Source organism: Etheostoma cragini, chromosome 21, assembly GCF_013103735.1.
Source record: "Etheostoma cragini isolate CJK2018 chromosome 21, CSU_Ecrag_1.0, whole genome shotgun sequence".
Taxonomy (NCBI): Eukaryota; Metazoa; Chordata; class Actinopteri; order Perciformes; family Percidae; genus Etheostoma; species Etheostoma cragini.
The window spans coordinates 10,713,390-10,732,872 of NC_048427.1; the positions used below are offsets into that span (position 1 = coordinate 10,713,390).

The 19,483-nt window shown below is 40.1% G+C and overlaps 2 protein-coding genes across 5 annotated transcripts in view; one reads left to right on the forward strand and one right to left on the reverse strand.

The window, feature by feature from the left end:
• The window catches only part of prodh2 (proline dehydrogenase 2), a 23,812-nt gene continuing 4,329 nt past the window's right edge, over positions 1 to 19,483 (forward strand). The window contains exons 1-11 of one of the 3 annotated variants that reach the window (XM_034861168.1): positions 23 to 89; positions 278 to 507; positions 1,432 to 1,622; positions 1,927 to 2,053; positions 2,382 to 2,453; positions 2,569 to 2,649; positions 2,832 to 2,975; positions 3,073 to 3,239; positions 3,488 to 3,598; positions 3,891 to 3,979; positions 4,165 to 4,563. In XM_034861168.1, the coding sequence (XP_034717059.1) occupies positions 280 to 507; positions 1,432 to 1,622; positions 1,927 to 2,053; positions 2,382 to 2,453; positions 2,569 to 2,649; positions 2,832 to 2,975; positions 3,073 to 3,239; positions 3,488 to 3,598; positions 3,891 to 3,979; positions 4,165 to 4,343 (1,389 nt within the window). In that variant the 5' untranslated portion in view covers positions 23 to 89; positions 278 to 279 and the 3' untranslated portion in view covers positions 4,344 to 4,563. Of the gene's footprint in view, positions 508 to 1,431; positions 1,623 to 1,926; positions 2,054 to 2,381; positions 2,454 to 2,568; positions 2,650 to 2,831; positions 2,976 to 3,072; positions 3,240 to 3,487; positions 3,599 to 3,890; positions 3,980 to 4,164; positions 4,564 to 19,483 lie in introns of those variants that run through there. The other 2 variants (XM_034861166.1, XM_034861167.1) reach the window with 2 other exon arrangements.
• Positions 7,352 to 18,319, reverse strand: eif3c (eukaryotic translation initiation factor 3, subunit C). 2 transcript variants are annotated; one of them, XM_034861117.1, is made up of 23 exons: positions 18,149 to 18,319; positions 17,317 to 17,434; positions 17,161 to 17,226; positions 16,879 to 17,068; positions 16,651 to 16,776; positions 16,482 to 16,533; positions 15,960 to 16,075; positions 15,725 to 15,858; positions 14,858 to 15,011; positions 13,541 to 13,644; positions 13,116 to 13,257; positions 12,763 to 12,888; positions 12,369 to 12,462; positions 11,989 to 12,176; positions 11,468 to 11,692; positions 11,197 to 11,388; positions 10,707 to 10,878; positions 10,456 to 10,615; positions 10,195 to 10,260; positions 9,053 to 9,140; positions 8,732 to 8,897; positions 8,526 to 8,567; positions 7,352 to 7,795 (listed from the first exon to the last, which is right to left on the reverse strand). In XM_034861117.1, exons 2-23 carry the CDS (start codon positions 17,412 to 17,414, stop codon positions 7,704 to 7,706), a joined length of 2,793 nt encoding a protein of 930 aa, XP_034717008.1. In that variant the 5' UTR covers positions 17,415 to 17,434; positions 18,149 to 18,319; the 3' UTR covers positions 7,352 to 7,703. The 2 variants fall into 2 exon arrangements, with proteins under 2 accessions (XP_034717008.1, XP_034717009.1); XM_034861118.1 differs by having other exon boundaries at positions 18,153 to 18,296.

The following is a 19,483-nucleotide window of genomic DNA, read 5'->3' on the forward strand; positions in this document are numbered from 1 at the left end:
ATTTGACTGATCCACACTGAGACCCTCATATCGCACCTGCTTAGCTTTCCATCATTTAGAACTTCCAAAAGTCACTTTTGGGAAGGAGGGTAAGATTTTTCCGCGCACTTTTGCAATTGTATAGTCAATTTCAGACACATTTGGTACTTTTGGAGTAGCCTAACAGAGACCTCAAAATTACAACAAAGGACGATTCATACAAACACTTTCACATATTGAGATTGCATCTACAAGCAGTGTCAGTGACATATAAACACACACTTACACACTTTTCCAGGGATGATGTGCTCTCGCTTGCACCCCTCATTCCCTCGCTTCTTGCCGCTGAGGCTGATGGGTACTTGGGCATCCAGGACGGTGGCAGTCAAGCACCCCGACCTTCTGTCGGCGTCTCTGGCCTTCGAGGATCCCAGTGCCTTCAGGGTGAAGAGTCTGGGTGAGCTGCTCCGTGCTCTGGGGGTCTTCCGCCTCTGCTCCTTCCCTGTGCTTGTTGACAACTGTGGGAAGGTAAGACTTGAGTTTGCCACTTGTTATTATTATTTGGAGTAAAATGAGATGAACAAGATTGACGAGTGCATGGATAAAAAGAGTGGGTGGAGCATGGATAGAGTGAGAAATCTTAATCTTCTCTTGATCAATCTTTCACACTCTAAAGTTTGCACATTTTGAATGGGTAAAATGAGTGCTTCTGTGCAGGGGTGGAGGACGTATTGCGATCCGTAACTGAAGTAAAAGTAATAATACCATGCTGTAGAAATACCTACAAGTAAAGGTCCTGCATTGCATATGTTACTTAAGTAAACACATGATTACATAATTAGGAAAATGTAAAGTGTTTAAAGTAAAAGTAATCAATGCAAAATAACCAGCCCCTGTGTTTGGTGTACTATTATATCATTACATTGTTGTTATTCATGCATTAATGTAAAAGCAGGATTTTACTTTTGAAGTTGGTGGAGGTGGAGATAATTGTGTTTGACCTATTTTGCATAGGACAGCAGCTAATAATTATTTTCATTATGGAATAATATGCTGGTTATTTTCTCGATTAATTGATTGTTTGGTTTGTAAAACATCTGAAAATAGTGAGAAATGCCATCAAAAGTTATGAGTCCAAAGCATCACCTTCACAATGCTTGTTTTGTCCAACTAACAGCACAGAATTCAAAATTATTGTAGATAAATTATAATAGTAGAAACAGAAAATCGTCACATCTGTGACGCTGGAGTGTTCTGCATATAAAAGGACATAAAGAAGAAGGAGGAAGTGGCATGAAGAGACTCAAGTAATATCCTAGTACATCAAAATTGTAAATCTACTTAGTTACATACAACCACTGCTTCTGTGTCACCTAACGAATCCCTTTCCTCCTCTCCATCATTCTTCTTCTTCTTACACGGTATGTCCACTTCACCTTCTTCTTCTTTCAGCTGATGTCGGTAGCACGCACACTCCTGGGCAGTAGGGGTTTTTCCTTGCTGCTGCGGCCCACCGTCTATGCCCAGTTCGTGGCTGGAGAGAATGAGAAGGAGATCTCTCAGTCCATGGAGAAGCTGAGCATGCTGGGACTGAGGCCAATGCTGGCAGTACCAATCGAGGAGGATCTGGGAGAGAGCACGGGGTAGGACAAATTGTTAATAACTCAGAGTGCTCGGGCTTGACAAGACTGCAAATTGCAACCACCACATAAAAATGTGGAAAAAACAAACCAAACAAAAAAAAATCACAAATTTAACCAGACATTGTATTTGGAAACACATGGCTTTGCTCAAAGAGAGCTAGAGTTTAGAAAAAACAGTGGAGGGGCACTGTTTATTCTTCAGTATGCTCCTCTTTTGGCCAGTTACACTGACTTAGTTCACATTAATGTGATTGAACATGGCCAAAGTGAATTACTGGACATTGTTGCATTTTGTCACCACCAGAGAGAAGAGATATGATGACAACATGGAGGCCATGTTGGAATGTGTGCAAATATCCCACAGCAAGGCCTGGAGCAAAGACCCCATGATGCAGCTGAAGATCACAGCCCTGATAAGCCCAGAGCTGTGTGTAAGGCAACAATTTCCACAATTACTCGCCGGGACGTTTTAAAAACACCAACATTTTTTACTGTAAATAAGATGTTTTAAAGCAAGAAATGTCAAGAAAGGCATTTTTAATCAACTCTCAAATGCTAAATCTTTCACAAGAGGGGGCATTTAATATCACAATTGTTTGGTACAATTACTTTTCTGAGCATTTAAGTTACAAGGCAAACCATTGGGGAAATTCTTGGGTTTTAAGGTCAAACAGCAAAAAGCTGATTTGTTCATACACTTTGAAAAAACAGTTTCTTCTCCAGTTTTGTGACTGACGGGTCTGTACTGCTTGTACAAAGGTGAAACTCACGACCCTCCTGGCAGAGCAACCATGTGACCTGAATCTTCTTGTCAGAGCTATGGATGGAGAGGTGTGTCCACAGTACACCAAATTAACAGTTTGCCAGATATGTCCTCTAAATAGGGGGATTCTGTTTAATTAAATGTTTAATGACCTCTCTCTTTTGTCTGAAACCGCCTCTTCAGTCAATCCACTTCCCTGGTTTAGATGACAGGGAAGTTGCCCATTTCCTCTGTGGCCTGCGGAGACTCAACAAAATAGCAGAGGTATGTAAAGGACATTTAGATTACATAGGAGAAATGCATGAAAGTGTTATTGTTTTGTAAATGGAATTTGAAACACTTGATTTATTGTGACTATTTATTTTTGTGCTCCAAGGCTTCACTGTGTGTGTCTTTAATTTTGTTACGTATTTATTTTAAAGATGGACTGTTCTCTTTTTTTAAAGGCAAGTGTAAACAAAGTTAGAGTCCTGGTTGATGCAGAGTACACCTACATGAACCCCACCCTCTCTCTTGTCACCATGGCGATGATGAAGAAGTTTAACAAAGATGGCCCCTGGATTTGGAACACATATCAGTGTTACCTGAAGGCATATATCTTACATTTTCTTTTCATTGGTTTTTAAACGTATTTTCTTTAAAAGGAGACAATATCAAATAGTCCCATTTTCGATCTGTCTCTTTCAGGAGTCCAGGTCTCTCGTGTTGGAAGCTCTGCACCTGTCCAACAATGAGGGTTTCTGTCTGGGGGTCAAGCTGGTACGAGGAGCTTACATGGACAAAGAGAGGAAGCTGGCAGAGAAAGAGGGTCGTCCGGACCCCGTCCACCAGTGCTGGGAGGACACCAATGACAGGTGGCTAAGAGGCAGCGGCCATAAATCACAACCAGGCATCCCAGAGAACGCCAAAACTACATAAAGCCACAACTACATTCAACTAAGTCCAACACTTGTCTGGGCTTGATAAATATTACCAATGCACCTAAATTCATGCTAAAAAAGCTTTTTATCATGATTTAAATCAACTGTAAACTTGGCCTGATCATTTCTGGTAATGAACTAGACTCCTTACACATGGCATGGGTTTATTTGTGTTTGTGCAGTTACAACAGTTCGCTGGATGTGATGCTGGAAGCCATTTCCCAGAAACCAGAGCGCCACAGGATCATAGTCGCCACTCACAACGAGGAGTCAGTGAGACATGCCGCCAAACGGTTAGACTTTCTTTTCTTTCTTTAACAACTTTCTATTCAACAAAATTGTTGCTTTAGCAAGTCAGAATAATTACAAAAATGCTCTGGTTCTGCGGAATCGGTTGATTCTCTTTTAAACTGTACATTGTGAGTACTACAATCTTATTAAAGGCGTGCAATGCTACATCAATGGAGTACACTTTTTAAGCATTTCACAACCTCTCAAATGTATCCCGCGACCACTAGTGGGGGTCTCGAGCCCCAGGTTGAGTTCTGCCAGTTATGACATAGCTATCGTGTGTATCCTCTTCAGGATGGAAGAGTTGGGGATAGACAATGATGGAGGCTCAGTGTGTTTTGGCCAGCTGCTGGGCATGTGCGACCACGTCTCCCTCACACTGGGTGAGCTGTGCTTCAAATGGTATTGTTTACATTGACATTTTCTGCGAGAGGTTGATGTTACACATGGCTGAACCTGCAAACCTTCAGTGGTAGAACAGCAGCTCTGGCTGGCCAACCTCTCTTCATGTAAAGTACTGAGGGAAAAGATTTAGATACTAAAACTCTCTCTCTCCTCTTCCTTCCAGCTAAGGAGGGTTATGCTGTATACAAGTCAGTGCCATATGGCTCAGTGGACGACACGCTCCCATACCTTGTGCGTAGGGCTCAGGAGAACCGCACCGTGTTGCAGGGAATCCGTAAAGAGAGGGACCTACTGAGGCAAGAGCTCTACAGGAGACTCAGTCTGAGGAGAGGCAGCCTATAGGGGGAGGGGGGGTTAAAGAAGAGGACTTGGTGCTAAACCACTGGACACACTCATATTAAGGTTTCCAATCAGGAAACAATGGAGTATTAAGACAGCCACATGGAAACACTGTTGGCCATTTGAATAAAATAATGTTACAATCCATATACACTCACCTATTTCTTGGGTTATTTTGAAAGTCCTAACCTACTGTATGCTGATGAAGAATTAAAGTGAATTTAAACTAAGCATGAAAACTTGAGAGCAATGGGCCTCATTCACCAATATCTTCCTAAGTTTTGTTCTTTGTTCTTAAGCTCACCCAGTAAGAGTGTTCTCCCCGTGTAGGCTGTGTCCTGCAGCGGCCCAGGTTCGAATCCGTGGCCTTTCCTGCGTGTCTTCGCCATCCACTATCACTTATAAAGGGAAAAAGACCCCAAAAATTAATCTTTAAAAAACACGTTATGAAAATCCCAAAGAAAAATCTACTTCTGATTCATGACGTGTTCTTAAACAGAATTGTTCGCAGGTATTGTATGCATACTAAGCAACAAATAAATCCAATGCATTTATGAAGTGAATCTGGAGAAGGGCGCAGATCTCATGAAGTAGAAAAAAATGGTTTGATCTGAAATCTGAGGCAAAAAAAAAACCATTTCAAAACATAGAAGATACTCCTAGTGTATAATTGGCGTGATCAATTATTACAGGATGGCACATTAACATAATTGATGTAAATTAAAGTGAAACAAGATTGTTTATATATATACACACATGAATGGCAATTCAAAGTGCTTTACAAATGAGCAGTAGTGTGTATTTATTAAAATCAACAAATGTGTAATTGTGTAAATTAATGAAATTATGTTAAAAAATGAAGAGAAATGTTACATTTCTATTTAGAAAGGACAAAAACGGTACAGCTACTTGATTTGCACAAACTTGCCAGCTCTGAATAATGTAGGGGGCTCGAGTGTGCGCGGATTCTGTTCTTATGAACAAATCCCAAATAAGAAAATATTTGGGAATGCCAGAGTCTTTCATCAAAGCTGCGTAATTGGGGTTTAAGAACACATTTGTTCTTAAGAACATTTGGTTAACGAGGCCCATTAAGTTCAACCATGTAAAGTTTGATGGACATTGTTCAAATACTAATATTGCTGCTATACTTTAAAACTGTCAATGTTTCATAGTATTAAACTACATATCACCTATGTCTGTAATACTTATTTGGATTTTGACTGCTGATAACATAGCAGACCACTTAACTTCTGGTAATCACTAACAATATGGGAAAACTGTTAATTTAGTGATCACCTACATCTTACAAAACTGTCTAAAATTAGACTTTAAAATTGTTCTTAAAACTTGTTTGTAGAAATTGACAGTAAAACCTTAAAATGACCATGTATGTTTTCTGCTGTCAAAGTCATCAGTAGCACAAAGTACATATCTATGTAATAAGAAACAAGTTGGCAAACAAAAGCTGTTTTTCAGTGATGAAGCAACACTGAATTAGAAACAAGAGACATTGGACTCAACTCAGTAACAGAGTGATATTTTGCTTAGTCTTCGCCAGAGTCTCACTGACTGGCTGATCTGACCCAGGAATATCACCATCTAGGGTGACCACCTGCTAATAAGCCCAAGGGGGGACAAGTGGTATGTTTCTGAGGGACAATGTGGGACACTGCATGGCAAAGCAGTTCCCCTCCATGGTCAGACTCACTTATTCTGGTTTACCCATTTCTAGCACATACCACCTTACATGGTATATTAATAATGCCCTGGGCCCCTGAACATGTGTAACTGCTGATGTAAGCTCATGAATAAGCCAACCAATGTGTATTTTTTTCTAAATAAAGATTAATAATATTTTGAACATTCATACAATTATAATATAATTGACAGATGCACTTCCACTAACGATTTACTTTAGCTATTTAATTTTATTTTTCATTACAATTTATTCACTTTAAATACATTATAATATGAAATTATAGGACTAACAGGAACTGTAGTTGCTCAACACCACAGGAACAGTTTAAACAAATGAGTCTTCCCAGTCCTGTTCCTGATTATATTTTATTAAATCGGAATCGCACCACAGTGTTTTTGTCACCTCCTGTTCTGAAATCGGCTGGAAACTGTCCGACGTTACCGCAGCTTTTAGTCCCCCCCCGGATGATGCCGCCTGCTCTCGTCCTCTTTACAGGCGAGGCGCAGTTCATCTCAAACGAGTTGTTCGTTTGGCTGCCTGGGGCTCCAAGAGAGAGCGACCAACTCTTTTTTGAGCAAGCATTGATTATGCGTGACACGGTCTCAATTTGCGGGACGCGTGAATCGGGCTTCAAGCGCTGTGCGCGCACGCGCTACGCGGGACGGGTGGTCACCCTATCACCATCATAAATTCATTACTAGTGAAGCAAAATTCAGAGAAAATAATCCAAAGCATTCTGGGTTCTGAGTACTATAAACAACCTATTATATTACATGGCTCACGGCAACCCATTCTGGGTGAAATCCTCCAACTGGGAGTGGGCAGCCTTGATAATCAGTTATGTGTAGCTTTCTGTCCGGCCATGGAATATTCCACATAGTATATTTGTGTTAAGCAATTAGATAGGTTTTCACATAATTAGGCAATTTTTCTTTTCTTAAAATCAACTAAAACTCTGCTCCTTTATGTCAGCTTCATTGTTTGGGGAATATCCTGATATCAAGACTCAGGACATGATCACAGGGAGCAGCTCGAGTCTCTAACAGTAAAATCAGACATATTAAGGTTATGGAAGACATGTCAGGATGATAGCCTTCCATTTTCTGCAAGTTGATACTCTTAATTTTAATTCATAGGTTAACTAACACACAAACTCTGCCCAACAACCATTTGCAGATCGTATCTTAATGCTTTTTCACAAAAATGGAGTTTAGAGTGGAGGAGGCAACATTTACATTAACTGATTTTGTTTTATGCTTTGATTTTGCCTGAATTGAATTTATATTAAAACAAGAAGAGGCCGTAAACATGCAGTTTCATTGTTGTTTATTTGAGAAGCGGGTCAACAATACTTGACATGTCTGTTACTCGACTGCACTGCCACAAGCCAGCAACCCTGCAATGCCGTTGTTATACAATTTTTCAATTCGCAATACTAAACTTAAAAACTCTCACGATTAACCAAAGAAGTTGGCCGTACTGAAATACTACACTGTGCAGTAGCTTTGGGAAGGGCTTGTCCTTTATTAACTTTCAGCTGTTTCGCGTCAAATGATGGAGAATAGCACATAGCCAAATGTCAAGCACAGAAACTCAGGTTGTTATTGTTATGGAATGAAGACCAGCTCAGAGAGTGAGACTGAAAACCACATCCAACAAGCTCAGTAGTTGCTTTGATGGTTTTGATGGTTTTGATTTCTGTAGCCACCTCGATTATATCCTCCCTTATTCTGCTGGTATCCACCTTTCTGATCTGTGAACATGCAAAGAAGAAAACATGATTATCTACAAGTATCCACACGACAGAATTTAAATCATAAAAAAAGAATATAGTTCCAACGTTCCCGTCGCTGACCCTTCAAAGTGCAACCAATGAGATAGCAGGACAACATCAAACTGATTCTTGACAAACCTAAAATATGATTGGAACCTCTCGTGGCACCGTAGCTCTCTAACCACGTTATATTTTCCTTATTTATTGTGAGAAAACGTTTCATGCATCAAAACTATTTGTGCAGTTTTGTCACCAATTAGTTTCAATGGCAATTGCCAGGGCATTCTTTAATTAAACGCATCGTACTTTTAACCATATGCTGTAAATAAAGTGAATAAAAACTTTGAGTGAGAGAGAAGGATAGAGAGAGCGACCAAACGCTCTGTTGTTGCGGAAACATTAAACTAATACACAAACCCCCGTGCCATTTTTTACCCATATAGTGTTTTAAAACTTTCTTGCGTCAGCAATGTGAGCAGTCTGAACGCAGCATAGGATCTAGTTCTGTTCGGACATAACCTGACCATTACCCTAACAATTTAACACATTACATGTTAGTTACTAATTATGTACAAAAACTCAGTAACCAACATGGTTAAAAGCGGCAGTGATAAAGCACACATGAAAAAGATCAGAGGCATATAGGCTTGGGAAGGTCTTCATGGGGTCTGAAATGTTATTTTTTTTGTATCCAAAGATATTAACATACCTCTGTTGTAAGATTTGTTCTGTTGGTAGCCACCTTTCTGATCTGTAATGCAAAAAACAACCGTTATCATTGTTTCCAAGAATGCCCTTTTCCACCTATAATACCAAAGAGAGCATGATAGATGTTCCAGGGATGTAACAAGCTGTAGCATGCAGAAACATATATGGTATATACTGCATAGAGTGAAGCATGTTGTCCAAACTCACCTCTGTTGAAGTAGCCTCCATAGACACCTTGCTTGAGGTCAAAGACACGCTCGTTATTCTCCACCAAGCTGCCAAGTTTCTCAGCCAGCTGCAGGGCCATGTTCTGCAGGGAGGTGGGCTCTGTGCGGTGCATTACCACCGTCTGTGTGGGCTGGTCCAGTGACGCCTGTTGGCAGGAGGACAGAAAAAACATTTAGAACGCTTTCATTGAGAAAACTAGAAAATGTGCATGTAAAAATGCTAAAGAAATTCAACAACATTGTTTTCCATCTAAACTGATTAATATTCACTCCAACAGAACAGAGAAGCCATGCAACTTACCATCAGCTCCTCGTTGATGATCATCTTGCTGATGATGCTGTGAACTGTGGGTATCTCCAACTCAAACATCTCAGATAGTGTCCCCATGCTGGAGGACAGATAGAGATATATATACACAGTGGCTTGAGAAAGTTTACACACCCATGCTAAAGTTGATTAAAAAAGAGGAATACAAAACATCGTATGGAAATTGATCTTAAGGCCTTAATTCAAAATCTTTTTAGGAAAATCCACCTTGTGGACACCAATTTTCTTTGTGAATGAATAATGTATTGTACATAAATAAATGTTCTTCCTAAAAATACAGGGGCATAAGTATACAGACCCCTAGGTTAAGTTCCCATTGAGGCAGGCAAATGTTTAAAGGCCAGTTATTTCATATCCAGGAGGATCCAGGATTATATGCTTCCTGATAAAGTTCCCGTGGCCTTTGGATTCAAACTAACTTCATATCATCACCTACCCTTCATCATACATAGAGACTGGCATGGTGTTATTTCAGTTAGTCTAATAGCTGGTTTGCATTTAGAGATGATGCTATGGAAAGTTCCCCATGCCAATCTCTAGGTATGGTGAAGGGTATGTGATGATGTGTGGCTATTTGTATTCCAAAAGGCCAAGGGAACTTGATCAGGATGTGTAGTATACTGGATTTATCAAATAACTGGCCACACACACACACTTTTGTTACCGTTAAATTGACTGGTGCAATCAACACACCGCAAAAGGCTGCGACATATCACGAAAGACACTGATATTTTGTGTTGGTTGAAAGAAAATATTATTATAATATTATTATGTATTATTAAAACTAACACTTTAAAATGTAGCCCGTCAGTTTTTTTAGTCGTGACTTTTTAAATTCAATGTTCAATAAAAAAATAAAAAACATGATGTTGGAAATGATTTCCATTCCTTTGTTTTAAACAAACATTTCTTTATATTTAAGCAGAATACAGAAAGAAGCAGAAATGCAGAACTGAGTACAATTTAATAAAGTAATATAGTTATCACCATATTTGCATTTCATATCGTGCAGCCCTATTTCTGGTCTAAGTGGATACACACTGAGGCCCCCCTGAAAGTTCAAAACATAAACACCAGTGCTTTAGTAGTGACTGGCGCTAGTATTTTGTGCTTACCTGATGGAGTCGTATACACTGCTGTATGTGAAGAGATAAGTCCTCAGTGACTCCTCCTGGATCTTCCTGTAAACACAATCAAGAAATTCATTCAAAATTACATATATAAAAAGGATACCAGGTTTAAATTCTCTTAAATCATTAAAACATATCTTTTAAAAAATAACCTGTCACACTATTTTGATCACAACAACTTGACACGATAAAATAATTAACATTTAAAACTAAATTAACTGATGAATGAGAATGGTGCATGCGTACCTGACGAGCATCTCGCGTACTCGCTGTGTCTCAGGAAACAGGTCCCAGACTTTGCTGTTCATCTTCTCATTGATGATGAATGAGTGGCAGGTACGCCAGTCTCCCATCTTCATGGCCTTGCTGGCTGCCACCACGTGCTCCCTCATGCTCTCTGGGGGTCCTGGAGGACAAAGAGAGCAACAGTTATTCTCTCTGGTTTTTCTAGGGATTAAACATCCTGGTGTAGAGTTGTTGGGGGACATGTTGCGTACCCAGCAGTGGCTGTCTCTCTCCCACCCTGAGCTGGTGATGAAACTGCTTGCTGATCATCCTGCGGCGGGCGTCAAACTCATGTGCGGCCATGTAGGGAATTTCCAGCAGCATGGCTGACACCAGGTACACACACTCCAGCAGCTCCAGGTTGATGTGCATGTGGAATGGCACCTGTGATTGAAGTCAAAGCATTGTTATGTGGTCAGCTTCTGCACAACCTCACATCAGGACTGTTTGAGTTTTTCCAAATATTTGGAAAACGATACTAGATAATGTTAACATCATGGTGCCACTAAGATGGCTAAAATGCAGTGATTTGGCCCAAATGGCTACCATGCTCCTGTGTATAGTACGTCTGACCAAAATGGTCTCTCACATCAAACTTAACTTTGTTGTTTGTTCAGCAAAGCTTGATTACACCCAGCAGGTTATCAACAAGAAAAACTTATTTAATCTCGGTCATGTGTTTACTGCCTATGTAGGACTTACCTGTCTTCTCTTTTCAATCTTCTCTTGCTCTGCGTTCCTCTCCTGCATGTTCCTCATGAGCAAACCCTGGCCCAGCAGCTCCTTGGCACGGCCAGAGGACTGGATGTCCAATAGGGCATTGTGGGCATCTTTGATCATGCCCTGCCTAAATGCGCAAATGCCAAGTTGGACCATGGTTCTGTTGTACAGGATCTAGACGAGAGAGAAAATAGGTACTTAAAACACAAAGCTACACAAGAGAACTAACCCTAAATGAATATCCTCTGCCTACCTGTACGGGCGGGTCAGCATGCTGGATGTTATCCTGCAGGTGGCTCATCAGCATCAGGTCACGGGCCTGGTACCAGCGTGAGTGCAGAGCGTGGTGGTAGATGTGGCAGAGGATAGCGCAGGTACGGATACGGTCGGTGCGATCCTTGGCGTAGATGAACTTGCAGAGACGGTCCATGATCACAGCGCTGTCCTCCCCCTCGCTCTCCTCCTGGTCCTGTTCGGACTAAACGACGGCAGAGAATCACAACGTTTCACACATCACACACCTAAATAAATTCACAGTGGACACCGCTTAACTCATGGCAAGACAGTATCCATATTAACACACTCATATCTATCTCTTTACCCTAACCTTCTGTATTTAGATAGTTTTAGTGCCCTTGTCATCTAAAAAGGGTTAGAGTTATATTGATAGAGTTGTTGACGTCTTTCACAAAAATAAACATTGTTCTCTTTCTCGCTAATATAGGGAGGTGTCTCACACACACACAGGCTGTACCACTCCAGTGCTTTTCTCACCTTGGTCTCCCCCTGAAGGCCCAGGCTGCGCCGGTGAGCCTTATAATCAAACTTGTAGTAGGTGTGCATGATTCTGCGTAGGTAGATGCGGCAAATCTCCTCTGTGCTTCCCTTGGTCTCCATGTAGTCGAGCAGCCGGTCAATGATCCCACAAACATGTCCCTCATCCTTCAGATTGTCAACATATTCTGAACAAGAGTGGAGAAGAGAGCATTGAGTGCCTAAGAAGAGCCGCTCGAGGGCCAAAAATGAGGCAGAAACACTTCAGGGATTCTTGTGTAACGTAATTTTCCAATACTACTATGATTTGACTTTCACATCTAAAAACTATAAAGACATTAAAAAAATAATTCTTGAGTCTGTTTTAGGGTATAGCTCACCTTGTGAGTGGGGATCAGTGTTCTGCATGATCTTGGTGAACTCTTCATCCATCCTCTCTACAAGCGTTAAGATGCACCCACGCACCCTGAATGGCTGAAAAACACATCCACACAACTAAGCATTACATACTTATTTGTGATGCAGTGTCATCCTTCCTTATAAGACACAAGCAAAAAGGCATGCAAATGGTTAAGTATTTCCATGTAAGCTAAAGACAAACAGATGATGCTTCCATTAATTCCATATAAAATAATCTCATAACATACAACGCAGACCATACATGTACAGACACAAAAACATGGTTGCTGGGACTCAGTTTGGGATGGTCTGCACATCAACCAGGACAAACTGCCACCTGGAAATACCGGATATGTGAAGTTGGAGATGGGATACCTGGTCTGAGATGGCCAGACTCTCACTGTCCTCGGCGATGTTCTCCCCAATAAAGATGTTGTTGTGTTCAAAGAGTATGTCCAGCAGCTCATCTATACAGTCCAGGCACTTTTTCCACATATCGGGCTAAAGGGAAACCAAGTGAGAAAGATTCAATTACAGTTAAACATACATAATGCTTCTGCTGTTTCATTATCTGATCATTTATAAAATCATATAGTAAGGAAATTATACTGGCTCTATTATATCAATATATAAACATGCATATTGGGGCTTTATTTTGTTTGTTCAAATTCAAATTTCTTACTTTTCCAAGTACAACCTCTTGACTTTAACAGAAATGTGGCTCCTACCTTCATGAAAGCTGCCAAGTTGGGGTTGTAGTCATACAGGGAGGCAATGATGTTGAACTTAATCTTGACCAGGATACCTTGGCCCAAGTTATTCTCAGCAGCGATTGTTGCCAGAGAATGGAGCAGTTCGATCTGGGCCGCCCTGTCAAAGACAGACAAAGGAGTAGGGATAAGATCAGAGTAAGAAACATCATATTGTAAGTGTGACAAGTACAAAACAGTTCAATAATACTAACGTGGAACAACAGAATTGTGAGGGTAAATAAGAGGTTCCATAAAATGTTTCTCTATGCAACTTATTTATTTGACATCATTTAAAGAGATACACACACTTCCTGATTTAAAGTATATTATAAGGAACAATATGTGCAGTCATATTCATTATTATCTATTGAGTGCAGCTTTAGTGAATGATGCAGTGTTACCTGTCTGTGCCCTTCTTGCCTCTTGCTTGCAGAATCTCATTGAGCTTCTTCACCACGACGGGTACGTTGATCTCTGTGCCCTTGGCAAACATCTTGGGCTTTTCCTGACAAATTAAATACACCACATAACATGATTAATTACATTATTTGTTGATTGAGACATTTTTTTTTTTCAGGGCTTGTAGTAAAAGTGGGCTAAAAGATACAGAAAACAGTGCACCATCTTTTATTTAATCTTATTTCAGCATCAAAAATCATGATAGCAGTTAGGGCTGCACAATTACATTTTAATCACGGTTTGGGCTTCCCACGATCAAATTTGCGCGATCGAGCAATATCTTAAATGAGTCGTTCAGTTCATTAAATGCTGTTTTTTATTTTATTTATTATTATACTTTTTTTTTTTTTTTTACATCATCACAAGTTACTCAATGCAACTAATTTCAGGTTGCTGAGTAATGTGTGTGTGCGCGTGAGACGGAGCCTGCTGGACCTGGTCGAGAGATATGACCCATGGCCAGAAGATCATAGTTCATAAAAATGCAGCTCAGTGACAATACAGACATTTCACGTTTGTAACTCTGCTGACCCACCATTGGACCCGTGCTGGACAAATTCATAATGAGTCAGCCGTCCCTCTGTGAGTAGCATACGCTTCAGTCCATTGCATTTACCTATACCTTGATGTTTAAAATCATTTACGTTAAGTAAATGAATGTATATGGAGCATGATAAAAAAGTGACCTTGAAATGGTGGCATTAATGGCAAAGCCAAGAACAATTCGGTGGCTCCTAAATTTTGTGCTGGTAGACCTAAATAATAAAGTTAGGTGCACCAGTGCAACCAAGGCAACAAGTTAGTCTGGAGCCCTGGCTCGTAGCCTTAGCGCCTATCACTTTTTAGCATTCTAGCCCTGTTAATCCAGTTACTACCATAACTTACGTTAACGTTACCTGCTGTGTAACGTGTTATTAGTGTTTACTAGTGTGACAAGCAACAATGTATCTGTTGCCTCTAATGTCTGTTTTGGGGTATCAGAGAGCAACGCAGACATTTAAGTTGCCCCGTAATGAAGTACCAAAATCCCTGTTGATATTTAATCCGGTAGAAAACAGGAATACAACAAAGGGGAATGTAGCATAATATGGATGTGTAAGCAGTTATAAATAGCCTATGTGACAATAAAATGTTTTGGTTAAAATCAACAAATAATTGTGATAATCAAACGTGATCTCAATATTGAACATCATTTTGGCCATAATCGTGCAGCCCTAATAGCAGTACATCTAAAAAGGAGTTTGTCATGATCTCTTTACCTTGACCATAGGGGCGCCTCCCTTCACTTTCTCCCATTCTCCACCACCCTCCTCTATTGCCTCGTCCTCAGCCTCCTCCTCCAGTCGGTCTTTCTTCTTGAGCTTCTTCTTCTTTGACACTTTCTTATCGCCAGACTTCTCACCCTCCTGGGTCCTGAGGACAGATAGTGTGTGGTGGTAAGAATGCATAATGGACTTTCTTTGACTGGCTGCCTGTTGTATTTAGAATCCATTATTGTTTGTTTTTAAGTCTCTTAATGGGCTGGCACCAAATTTATCCGATATGCTGATTTTGCATTCTCCAGTCAGAAAACTTAGGTCTGCTGACCAGTTGCTTTTAGATTGTCCCAGATCCAGACTGAAAACCAGAGGGAACAGAGCTTTTTCACTGGCAGTTTCTAAGCTCTGGAACTCTCTTCCTTTAAACATTAGAGCAGCTACCTTTATTGAGTTTTAAATCACGTTTAAAACTAATCTTTTGACACTGGCTTTTAACATAAGCTGAGCTGTTGTTTTTATCGTTTTTGGCATTTTCCGTTTTAGTTTTTTTCTCCTCCAGTTATTATACTTTTATCTTATGTTGTTATTTATATTTGAACAGCACTTTGGGGCAGTAGTTTGTAAATGTGCTATAAAATTAAACTTTGACCTTGACTTACATCTAGAGTTGCTTTACATATTTTGATTATGAGTTTATGTTCTGTTGAAAAACAAATCAATACTCAGCACTACATCATTTACAAAAGGAGAAAGAATCCATGAAATGTTGCTTTCTGCCACTGTATCAAGTATTGTTACCATTTTAAAAAATGTACAAATACCTTCAGTAGTAAACCTAAAACAAATTATGCAGAGAGGGAGACTCACTTCTTGAGGAAGACCAGAGCCAGGGAAGCAGAGTTCTTCCCCTCCCCGTCATCTGAGCTCTCACTTCCACTTTCTACAGTGTCTGAGCCCCAGTCTTCATCATCCTCATCATCATCACTTGCAGAGGACTCATCCTGTCAAGGGAGAAAAACTCCAGTACATTAGTTTATATTAAATTTAGTTTTTTTGATTTCCCCTCTGTTTTACAATCTAATATGGCATTCTGGCCTCTTACCCCCGCAGTCTTGAGGAACTTGCTGGCCTCTGGAGCAGCCTCAGGCTTTTTCTTTAAGAACGCCTTGGCTGACACTCCATCTTCACCGACCTCTCCGTCACTATCAGAAGATGAGTCTTGTAAAACAAAAATTAGGATGAATTTTAGAAGTGATGATTGCACTCAATATGATATCTTTAACATTCAGATGTTCACCTGTGATCTAGATGCAAGCATAATTTTATGTTTGCAACAGCATTTAGCACAGAATGAAAAAAAGTTGTGCATGATGATGACTTTGTGGCAAATACGTGTAAAGTTTATCTGGGGGTAAATGAAAACTTGATATTAGTGACTTTTAGACGTAAAAAAACTAAATGCTGTCAGATATACCCAGAGAAGTATCACACCTGTTCTATGTAAATATATTTCACCCAATTACTCTGATGTTGGGATGAACCCAGCCAATTCATTTTCTAATACATTTTACAGAAATGTTGTGATTTAATACAAAAAAAAAACATGCATAAAGAGCAAGCTTACCAGAACCCCCTGCCTCCTTCTCCTCCTCTTCATCTGCAGACTCCTGTGGGTTCTAACAGAGAGAAGACATTGAGGTTTATCTAGGCTGCTAACAGATCAACTTTCAGTTACACACATTCACACACGGAAGCTGCCCAGTACAGCCCAAAAAGAAAAAGTCCTAATTTACCTCTTTGTACGCAGCTACTTCTGTTTCGTAATCTCTGTTGTACTTGCGGATCTTCTGACGTAAAGTACTGAGGGCTTTTGCATTGTTTTTGTTCATCTTCTTCTTGCCCTCTTTGTCCTCCCAAAGCTGAAAAAAATATTAAATAAAAATAATTGTGCATTATTTATATTGCACTGGAAATGTGGGGACTGGGAAAAGTATCATATCAGACTGCTCTGGGCTACTGACCTGGTTCAGGTAGTCCTCCAGGTCAGCCAGAAGACGGATATAGAAAGCAGGAACACCCTCTTTGTCCACTATAGTCTTGCTTTTGAGGAAGGCTCGACATAACTGCTCAAACTCTTCTAGACATTTGGCCATGTCACGAATCTTCATAGCATTTCGGATAGTCTTGATGAGGTTGGTCAACTCCTCAAACCTAAGATTTAAGAATGAATGCATTCAAAACAAAACTTAATTGGAGAACATGTACAGTTTTCAAAGACATGCTGCTTAAAAAGATACACCAACCTTTTGTCTTTGGCGCTGCGCACCACTCTCTTAGTGTCCTCCTCATCATCACTAATAAGTAATGACCTGTAAAAACAACATGAAATGCGTCAGATTACTGCAAAAAGTGGAAATTGAGTCCTGATGAAAGATTTTTTTGTAAGGTATATTACTGACTGCTTGAAATTTCCTCCGGGTGCTTTAGGGGTGAGCTCATCGGCAGATGAGGACTCCTCTGACTCGCTGTCAGACCCGGTGGCAAAGAAACGAGACATTGCTGAAGAAAGCAGTCAATCTGTGAAGACAAAATAACATTTGTGAGGAAGACATTAAAGCTGACTTGTTAACATCTGTGATATGTTGTAGAAAAACTATGTAATTTAGCTTCTTATTATTGAATCTAAATGAAGTAACTGCTGCTGTGTAACGTTAATGCTGCTAGGAGACAGCATCACACCATATCTCCCATATGCTTAACAGGATTACGACTTTGTGTTAGGATACTATCGTAAACATTGTTTAAAGAAAGGGTTAATTTAGTTCACTTTGGAAGGAGATTGTTAACTAGCATTAATGCAGTTTTTTACCACCAAAATCGATGTGGCTGCGTGTAGACGCCGGTGTAGTTAGCAATCTGCGTCTGTAACATTCACCGTTAGGTTACGTGCCATGCAACGACAACCTTCGCTACGCTATCAACGTTAGCTTTGACGGACGAATTTCAAGTTAGCCAATAAAACGGAACACCAAACTTTAGTAACAGCAACAGGTCTCACACAATACGTTTTTTCAAAACGCAGAAAACGTAAACGCATGCCCTAGCGTGTTAATTAGCAAGCTAATACTGATGACAATACTACGAGAACACGGGTTGTTGCTAAACCAGAGCTAGCTAAGCTAACGCTAGCAACAACCAGAGAGAGCACGGGGCCTTCCCGCATGTGCACCCGCTAAAGACACTAAAGCGAAGAATAATCACCCATAGTTTTATCAAATGAGACATACTCACCTAGGTCTTTGTGAAAGTTACCCTGTGGTGTGTCTGTCTCTTTTGAGTAGTTATAAAATCCAGTTTTGCTGTAAAACGACCACAAATAAAGGCGTGCGACAGCTTTGCCGGGCACTTGCGTCAGAAAAGGAAGTGAGCTGCGGATACGATACTGCAGTACCGGAGCTCCGGAGGCTGCATTTTCAGGACCCTAGTTTTTCACCACAGCGCCAAATATCGAATTGGAGCAGTAGTTTGTTCCTACAGTATAAGAGACCGCATTACCATGACCCTATTTTTACGTTTTGTAAAAAACAAAACAAAAAACAAACTTGCCCACTAAGAGTTTTAAAGGTTTATTCCACCCATTTAGTCCAAATTCTTTTAGTTTTAAAGGTTTAATAATATCTGTTGTTAAACACACAGAGGTCCTCCTATACATGTACAAATTAAGAGAGATCAGTGGGATATCAATGTCAGTGTGGCTGAGCTACTTCCACCGCCATTTATTTCACCCAAATATCTATTTTTTTACTAAAGGAATACTTTTACATAAAAGCTTGGGTTTTAGAAACGCGTTTTAAAGGGTAATTCCACTAAAATACTAGTTTCTGTCTAAATAGGCTACTTATAGTTTTTAAAGGTTTATTGTACTAACTACTACATTCTGGCCACTTACTTATATTTATTCCATACAAATTTCCCAAAGGTCTCATATTGTGAAAATGGGTTTTTATGGGATTCTGTGTCATATAGGCACATGGAAAGTAAGGGTTGGTGTATGGTACCTAGGAGACTTGAACTCCATACCACCCTGAAAAGCAGCATTCACATCGTTGAGCTACAACTCCTCTAAGAAACGTATCTCCAATTCCCAAAGCATATTGCCAGAATACACAGTGGCATGTTATGCTAGGACACAAACTAATGAGCTGATCATGTCAGACAGGCGCGTTGATGCAGACACTTCTAAAACATATCCATGTCACCTTGTTCGTGACATGGGCTTGAACTCAGAACCATTGGGTCGGTGATAAGCGTTGATCTCAGTATACACGACATATTAAGGTTACAGGACACCCATCTGTGTGTTTTGCAACTTGCCAAATAGTTAGGCTTTGACTTTGTCTAAATTGAATTTATATTGAAATAAATAAAATTGACGTTAGGAACACAAAATGTTTTCATTCATCGTTTATTTGATTTATTGAAGTAGAAAACAATAAAATTATACAGTTACCCAACTGTACTGCCACAAGCAAGTCACACGGCAAAGCACATATATTGGCAATAATAAACATAAAACCCCCCCGAAAAAAATCACCTAAAAAGTTGTCCGTACTGAAAAAGGCACCC